The sequence below is a fragment of the Barbatula barbatula genome, assembly GCF_947034865.1.
Source record: "Barbatula barbatula genome assembly, chromosome: 3".
Classification (NCBI taxonomy): Eukaryota; Metazoa; Chordata; class Actinopteri; order Cypriniformes; family Nemacheilidae; genus Barbatula; species Barbatula barbatula.
The window spans coordinates 17,755,608-17,764,300 of record NC_136764.1 but is presented as its reverse complement, the minus strand read 5'-3'; the positions used below and the strand labels follow the sequence as shown (position 1 = coordinate 17,764,300).

General features: G+C 36.9%; 2 protein-coding genes across 7 annotated transcripts; one reads left to right on the top strand and one right to left on the bottom strand.

Annotated features, from left to right (window-relative positions):
• The first annotated feature begins 447 nt into the window (after positions 1-447).
• On the top strand, positions 448-4,201 carry pdca (phosducin a). 2 transcript variants are annotated; one of them, XM_079453095.1, is made up of 4 exons: positions 448-707; positions 1,616-1,686; positions 2,206-2,354; positions 3,022-4,201. In XM_079453095.1, the coding sequence occupies exons 2-4, from the start codon at positions 1,641-1,643 to the stop codon at positions 3,538-3,540; spliced, it is 714 nt and encodes a 237-aa protein (XP_079309221.1). In that variant the 5' UTR covers positions 448-707; positions 1,616-1,640; the 3' UTR covers positions 3,541-4,201. The 2 variants fall into 2 exon arrangements, with proteins under 2 accessions (XP_079309221.1, XP_079309222.1); XM_079453096.1 differs by having other exon boundaries at positions 602-707; positions 1,624-1,686; positions 3,022-3,842.
• odr4 (odr-4 GPCR localization factor homolog) lies at positions 3,746-8,581 on the bottom strand. Of its 5 annotated transcripts, none has more exons than XM_079453094.1 (15): positions 8,495-8,576; positions 8,085-8,188; positions 7,864-8,001; positions 7,676-7,771; positions 7,491-7,597; positions 7,347-7,383; positions 7,115-7,252; positions 6,940-7,035; positions 6,798-6,857; positions 6,586-6,717; positions 6,281-6,368; positions 5,903-6,088; positions 5,154-5,258; positions 4,724-4,806; positions 3,746-4,355 (listed from the first exon to the last, which is right to left on the bottom strand). In XM_079453094.1, exons 2-14 carry the CDS (start codon positions 8,181-8,183, stop codon positions 4,739-4,741), a joined length of 1,350 nt encoding a protein of 449 aa, XP_079309220.1. In that variant the 5' UTR covers positions 8,184-8,188; positions 8,495-8,576; the 3' UTR covers positions 3,746-4,355; positions 4,724-4,738. The 5 variants fall into 5 exon arrangements, with proteins under 5 accessions (XP_079309220.1, XP_079309217.1, XP_079309218.1 ...); XM_079453091.1 differs by having other exon boundaries at positions 3,747-4,355; positions 8,085-8,195; positions 8,495-8,575; XM_079453092.1 differs by lacking the exon at positions 3,746-4,355 and having other exon boundaries at positions 4,380-4,806; positions 8,495-8,581.
• Between the last annotated feature and the right edge of the window lie 112 nt (positions 8,582-8,693).

Below are 8,693 nucleotides of genomic sequence, written 5' to 3'. Positions count from 1 at the left end.
AATTAAATTTTTTAAATATAAAGTTCTGAGAATAGGTCTAGTATTCAAGAATGCATTTTCTAGAAATGAGTTCTAGAAATGAATATAACATTCTGTTCGAAAGCACTAAAGCATGACATGTAATCTATAAAATAATAATAAAGTAAACTACTTACTACCTTTATGTGGTGTTCAGGGTCTGTAAAACCCCCTTCCAACGTTTACTAAAAAGGGCCTAAATGTTTTACCCTCAGACATATATAATTAATGAAGATGAGCATGTTTTTTCACCCATATTATAAAACACATTAACCCATATTAAAAACAAATACAAAAAATTCATAACTTTCATTTAACAGAAGTAAATGACAAATATTAACCATGCTGTCCATAAGAAAAACATGAACAATAGTAAGGATGTCTTAATTCTTGCAATGCAATGCTTGAACACTCCCAAATGACAAAGCTGTCATCTCACTTTTCACAAATAAATTGAAATGAGCAGCCTGTTCACACTTTGTTAATAACCTTGGGATCTGCATTTTGTCTACTTATATCTCCCTGTGGTTCGGATAGAGATGTAATCAGAACAGGCTTAATTCCTCGCCAGTAATCCTATTATGACACCAAATTATTACTCAGATTTATATGATGTCCATGGAGACAAAGCCCTACAACAGAGTAAACTTGTAAAAGAGCACAGACAGATAGTGACAGCAAACAGTCAGGTAAGAATTACATTCGGTTCTCTTTTTGATCCTTGTATTATAGTGTAGCATACATAGGCCACAGATTTTAAAAAGAAGACTGAAGGCATAATATTTAATATTTCTGAATGCATCCACATTATCAAGAACCTAAGAAACCAGGACGCTACTGTGGCAAAGGCTTTGAATTGATAAAGACACCAACATGGTTTGTTGAATGTACAATGAGCAAGTTAATTATTTTGATGCGTAAATAGTATTAAGGGGAAAAAGGAGGTTATGTATGTTACGATTGTGAAAATATGAGTGAAACTGTAGAGCGATGACAAATGTAGAAAACAAGATTATAAAACAAGATAATTTATAGTTAACGTCTGAGTTTGTATTGGTCATAACATCCGGATATGACACTGTCATCATATTTTATTGGTAAACCACCAGCTAACCCTTTGCTAAACCTGTTGATTATATTTATCATTGGCATGCAGATTTGTGTTATTCCAGGCTTCGGTAGCTACCAGTCTTTTCAAATAGCAGAACATTTACGAGAAAACAACCAATTGCATACCATTCAAAATAAACCTCCAAAACACGACAATATAATCTGATTTTAATCCGATCCATCAACTACAATTTCATAATCTGCTAAATCCACCTCAACCTGGATAACTGTAACAAGGACTGACTGTGTCAGCATGTCATAAACGAAAAAAAAAACATTATACATATGATCACAATATTCATAAGTCAACACAAGCTTCCTTTAGTTTCTGAGTTTCAAGGTCATCACTGGTTTTCCTGTTCAATAGTAATTGTTCTTATTTGAGTGAATTTCTTAGATTTTACGAGGAAGTTGCACAAAACAGGCATACTGATATCCAACAACTTCCTTATATATTATTTGGTCATTCATGAATTTGTTTCATTAGGTCTTTAGAAGATACCAGTGAAACCATGTCAGGGTCGACTGAGAATGAAGAACTGCCAGCAACACAAACAGGTTTGGGTCTGACATAGTGAATATCATATATGATATAGTGAATAAAATTCAAACATATTGACTGCAAAACACCTAGTCATGGTGAGGTAATACTGGACTATCCTATCCCACAGTATACTGATACACCTCTTTTGGTCAAGCTGTTTTTTCTTTTAAAGCATCACATCAGTGGAATGTAATGTAATCCACCAGAGAGTATACATCATTTTACTCGTTTAAGTATTATTTTGAGAAATGGCTTCTATACAATCAAAAACGTGAACACGATGCTGTCTTAATATTGTATATTTTTATATTATGCATATATATGTATACTGTATATTAAATTTGTTTTATTTTTAGATGGTTGCAATTATAAGTAATTGTTGTATTTTCTTTAAGTTTCTCCCCAAATAACATCTGGCAAAGAGACTACAAATGAAAACTTTTTTATTTTGGGTGCATTTACATCCATGGATGGAAAAAAAGCTCATTTATTCATTAATATAAATCTTATGTTGTCCATTTTGTGTATCCCAGGGCCCAAAGGGGTAATTCATGACTGGAGAAGATTCAAACTGGAGAGCGAGGACCACGACAGCATCCCTCCTAACAAGAGAGAGCTCCTCAGACAGATGTCCAACCCCAAATCCAGTAATGAGAACACACAGGAAAAGGTCAACCGCAAGGTGAACGTGAGACATATTTCAACACAATAAAAACACAATGATCAGAGGAAGTAACTTGATTACAGATTCATTAACCCATTGTGTTTTAATAACACCTCTAAGGTTTAATACTGTGATACACCCAAAGATTCTAACATGCCTGAGCTTACACTACCAGTGGCTCATTTTGGACACACCTACACTGTAAAAAAATCCCATAAAAAGCTAAAAATGTTTCCTTGTAAATTTGCTCTTTTTCTTTATTTTGACTGTAAAAACGGAAATATTCCAGCAGCATAGAAATACAACGTAAAAATGATCAGGTTTCCTCGTAAAATGACACGGTTTACCTGTTTTTCTTTTGCAGCCTTTTTCTGTAATTTGATGGTTTTTGACCATATTTAAAAATAACGTGAAAAATATGTTAATAAACATTAATATTTGACTAGTCTTTTAGACATTATAGGGCTAGGCCTACTTGAAAATCTGTAAAAAAAACGAAAATTATGTTTTAACAGTATATGTATCTGTTATGTTACTATTTAGTGAACTATTTCACTATTATTAAAAAATAAGGATATTTGTCTATCAAACTAATGCATTTATGATTTAGCCTGCATGTATTTTCAGATTAGAAAATAAATAATTATATTTTATATCAAAATATGATGTCTACCCACACCTGTAGATGAGCATGCAAGAGTACGAGATGATACAAGAGGAGGACGAAAATTGTCTGCGAATGTATCGCAAGCAGTGTATGCATGAGATGCACGAGCGCCTGAGCTTTGGGGACACGTTTGATACCGTTTATGAGTTGGAAAGTGGGGAGGCTTTTCTGGAGGTCATTGAAAAAGAACATTGCCTGACTTTAGTAGTGGTGCACATATATGATGACGGGGTCAAAGGCTGTGACGCCCTCAACAATTGCCTGACTTGTCTGGCAGCAGAATATCCCAGCGTCAAATTCTGTCGCATTCGGGCTTCCGCTACAGGAGCTGGCGAGCGCTTTTCAGACGACGTTCTGCCAACTCTGCTGGTGTACAAGGCCGGAGAGCTGCTGGGTAACTTCCTGTGCGTTACGAAGCACATGAACGAGGAGTTCTTTGCCACAGACGTGGAGAATTTCTTGAATGAGTACGGTCTGCTACCAGAAAAAGAGTTTGCCGCCTGTCCCGATGAAGTATGGAACGCTGATGTGGAATGATCCGGAAAAGGTCGCAATGAATGACCAGAATCCAGCTGTCACATCCCTGATAGAGATGCTATGAAAATGTCTCGATTTCAACAAATACCCACTTTCAAGGATGTATTTAGGCATTTGAAGAGTCTGCAGCATTATGTTATCAAGGGTACACTATTATTCTCATTTATATAGAATGTATACAAATTTAACAAGGAATTTAACTTGTCACATTGTACAGTATTGATATTTTATTGTGTATAAGCTGCTAAATGCTTCCGGAGTAATAAAAGTATGTACATATACATAAGATTAATGCGTGACTTTATATTTGACCATTCTCACCCTATGACATTCTTTTATGAAGACACAGACACGCACATTTCTCTTTTATGGCTTGATGACAGTATGGTTGTGTGCTACAAAAACCCTTCCAAGTAAAACACGTCATGACATGCAGCCAACTAACATCACAAAGATTAAACATTTTCACATTATATGAGTGCTTCTGTGTGTTTGCTGGAAGGTATGGGGGAATGTGCTATAGGTGAGTTAAATTGAATTGACACTCTTAAGGATATCCATAGTTATATGTTTAATATGGGTTTTACTTTAGTTCAAGTTAAGAGCATCACAGAATTACTTATTGTAAATCATAACGGATTAAACCAATTATATTTCATGCAATGGATCAGTTCCTGTATTTCTTCAATACAGAGGAGCTGGCAGAAGCCAGAAAGGATTGGATTAAAAATGACTCAAGACAAATTACCATAGAGAACACAGGGCAAACCCCAGCACAAGTGAGCACATGCCACTGGTAAGGGTGCTTTTAAAATCTAAAATAATAGAGAAAAAAAAATCATACTGTGATAAAATTTTAATTTCCCAATTTAACAGACTTTGACAACAATTACAAATAATTCAATATCATTTAACAAGCCATTTCAAAGGCGAATCAAATGAGCTATCATGAATTAAAAATCTGATTTTTGTCTGATATTTTTCCTTTATTTAATCAGGGACAATGCACATTAATAACATATACAATATGTAAAATGCACCAGATTAAGCAAACACTGGCTAATTTTCATCCGTAGTCCCTTTTGTGAAATGCATATTAAATGATTTGAAATCATATATAAACATCATTTAGTTCTGTATTACTCAAACATACAAGCTTATACACGCTCACACTCATACATACATGGAGTTTGGAGAGTTACTCATTAAAATATATCAGGGATGTTGCTGTGGCAAGAAGAGCAACAGCTGCTGCTACTGCCACACCTATGGGAGAGAAAGACAGGAATGGGAGACAGGGAAATAGGAGTGTGAGAAATTAAAGCATTAGTTTAAGAATCACATGAAAACAGTGGACTGCTCAATCTACCCAACTAGCATGCCACATGAATCTAGTCATTGACACGGAATTCAATACAATACTGTACTGTCAAACCTTGTGTAACATAGACAGACTACACAACTTTAAATACTGGTCATTCAGGTTTAAGCCTCATTAAAACCACAACATGAAGTTTGAATTATTACAAAAATTATCTATGGTAAAAAAGTTATTTAGTTTTAGTTAATTCTAACAACTTAGAGCTTAGATTTTAATATCACAAGACACTCACCAGCATAGTATTGAGGGGCTTTCTGGATTTTGGGAGTTTCAACTTCTGAAGTGACATATTTACAAGAATCACCTCTGTGACTGTCATTTACCTCAGAGCAAAATACTGAAATACATGAAGAAACATGTCATATCAGTGCATTTAAATCACTGGTTCCTGTCATTTTATAGCACCAAGCGGAAGAAAAAGTTCAGTATTTCCTATGAAGTGCTGAGATCATGTTGCCATAGAGATAAATCATCCAAACTTCCCAAATCGAAAGCTATTAATAGGGTATAAGGTTTTCTGTTGCCTACGGCTAGCAATATTAGCTTTTCCATGTTTTGCATTTTTGGCCTTACGTGGAAAATCATTTGTCTGTAAAGCTTTATAAAACAGGTTTGAACAGGAGGAGAGGCGTAACTGGCTATTATTATTGTGGTAGGGGAAATGAGTCAGGGTGTGTCAAAGGTTTTTGCTCACTTTAACAAAGGTTATCCTTTGGCATTCTCACAGTCCCACACCTATACACATTCTTGACTGTTAAATGCCACTTGTGATCACTAATTCCTACATTTTATAGGGTCTTTGCAAGAGCTTGCTTTACATGACGCAATATCCTATTAGCACATTCATTAAACAGATAGAAGGCCTGATAACAATATGACACAATCCAACACAATAGTATCATTAAAAAAGTACATTCCGCTGTTTAAAGACTAGCTAATTATGCCCAAAAAATGCCTCATTTTAATTTTGGCAAGACTTACAGGTATTGGTCTCCAAACTAATATCTATGTCCGACTCTGGGGTGTCCCAATCCAGCATCTCTTTCAGACGCTCGGCCACATCACCGGTGCTTTCATCTGGAAACATGTAGTCACACAGCGACAGACCAGAGCAGGGCGCTGGGACAAAAACACGTCGAGGAAGAGCCTGCCGTCCGCTGCATGTGCCTGAAGAAAACATACATAAAAATACATTCATGTCCTGAATGATGCTATTTTTTACTTTGTGCAATCATTCAGTGTAGAATTCAAAAACAGAACGTGAATGCCACCTAGCGGTCAATGTTATGTTTGCAAGAAACATTGAACGTATGTTTTTTTAACATCTCTTGAAACTGCCAACAAAACGTGCCACTTTACCTTTGTGACTTCCCTCGCTTATTAAAAGATCCTCCAGAAACGTCTCCACTCTGCAGGACACCGTATTTATGATGTCTCTCTTGATGGCCTACAATCGCAGCCATACATTTAGCACCAAGCACTGACTTCATATCAAATGACAGTAAATAAGGAGAGTGTTTGGTACAGAACAAATAGTGTATGACCAAATGCTGGTCATGATGAATGCGCAAGTGTTACATTGAGCTATTTTAGGTGACATGTGCCAAATCATCTTAAGAAAAACTGCAATAACAGCACAAACCAGTGAGAGCAGATTTACAGACCTGTGCTGCTTGTCTGGCTTTAGGTTTATTGTTGTGGATGTAGGCTTTGCAGTGCACCACCCCCTGAATCCTCGCTGAACCACTGCACACTTGAACCTGTGCGCTGGACCTCTCATCCACCTCTGGCTGCTCCTGTGATGTTGATAGTATTATTATTTTAAAATGTACTAATAAATACCCTATCAATTATGTTTAAAAGACGAAGTACTCACATCAGAGACAAGGATCTGTGCTGGGAGTGTTTGACGCTGGGTAATCTTTGGATTCTTTTTCTGATAAAGAACAGATGTCCATTTCAGTTCAAATCCAGAATTAAAGTTAATTTAACAACGGAAAACTAAATTAAGCCTTTACCTGTCCTGAAATAAGTTCAGAGTCATCTAATGCCCGTTTACCATTTATGAGACAGTGACCAGCCTCAATCTGCTTAGCCCATTTCCTAAGACCATCCTGCAGAATAAAAAATAATAATGAACTAATTATATCATTTTGTACATTATGGCCTTTGGATACCTGTCTTAGTTCTCACCTGTATGCACTTTTCGTTGTTTTTAGAGGCAGATTCAGTCACAGGGATGAGCACATCAAGCTCAACAGAGCAGGTTAACATGGGCCAGGATGACAAGACGCTTGTTTGATACTTCCAGTCGGCTGGTTTGGCTGAACTCTGCAAATCAATTCAATAATACAGAGAAAAATATAAACTGTATATTATTTGTATGTCTATAAGCTCAGTTATTAGCCAAAAAAGTGTCTCCCACCTTTGGATCCTTCACATCAAATGATCTGCAGACAGCTCTGTACATTTAGGTCAAGAATTTTTCAATTGTAATCTCAAATGTGACTATAGGAGAGAGATTTTACAAGCACAGTGTTTAGTGAATTAACCATAGTGTGCAGGATACTTCTTTGTGTTGGAGCAAATGTGCAGTGTGACTCGATCTGTCACGTCCTCCTCTGTGAGCTCCCAAAGTCTTCCTTTAGTTATATATTTATCCACAGCAAATATAAGCTACGTATTGTAAAAACAAAGAAAAAACATTATGATGGTATTTAAGCTATACATGACGGTCATACATAAAAGACGTACCCTTTTAAGAGTGTTCTGGGCATCTTTAGAGAATTCAGGTGGGGTTACCAAAAACAGCCCAAGGATGCTGAGACCTCCTGGTAACATGCGGGATACCTACAATCATGCCATAAAAATCCTTTACTGTACAAATAGACAGTTATATTCCAATAGCCACAGTGTGAAGAGGTTAAGAGCGGGTTACCCACCTGTCTGGCATGTTCTGTGACCCACTCCACATCAATGTCATCTAGCGGACTCTTCTTAGTCGAAGCTTTTGCAGGACCCTCACTCTCCCTGTGAGGAGTCTGTACGGCCAACGCTACAAAGTCTCGCTGAGGGGACGACTATGAAAAGACGAGGACATCTGGTTATGTGCCACAATAGCAACATTTCTAAAAACTGACCAATTTGGGATCTGTTTGTTTACTTGACCAGTTAGGAGTCCAGTGACACACGATCCAGGTGGTGTCTGAAGTTCACCAAGATATGTCTCCACCGCTTCATCAACAATGTAGCTTCTACCCATTCTGCCTGCAAACTAACAATATTATTAAACTATCTGTGATGCAACCACCAAACATCTGTTCAAAAAGGTTTAACATAAAATACCACCATAAGGAATATTGAGTTTTCACTTAACGAATACTACGGTTAAATTCCCATGCACCTGCTATTTCTAGGGCTTAGTTTAAACATTTAAGTGCAATATGGTGGAGACTATGAACTAAAAAATAACACTAACGTAACTACGAATCTAAACATTTATTTCTGCGGTTTAACGGGCAGTTTATCTTTTACTGCTAATAATAATGCTAGAGTTAAACACTCCAAACGTACCTTAAGTTCGCACACTCTAAAAAGCTGATGAGCACTCAGAAGAACCGATACGTGTGACACGACATGTCGTCGCATCATATACACGACAGCGCGAAACCACAGCGGCGTGTTTGACTGCACGCCCAGTTGCGCAAATAGATCTGCATACCGCATCACACTATCGCGAGAGTAATCAGAGAGCCCTCGTTCTCGCGGTATT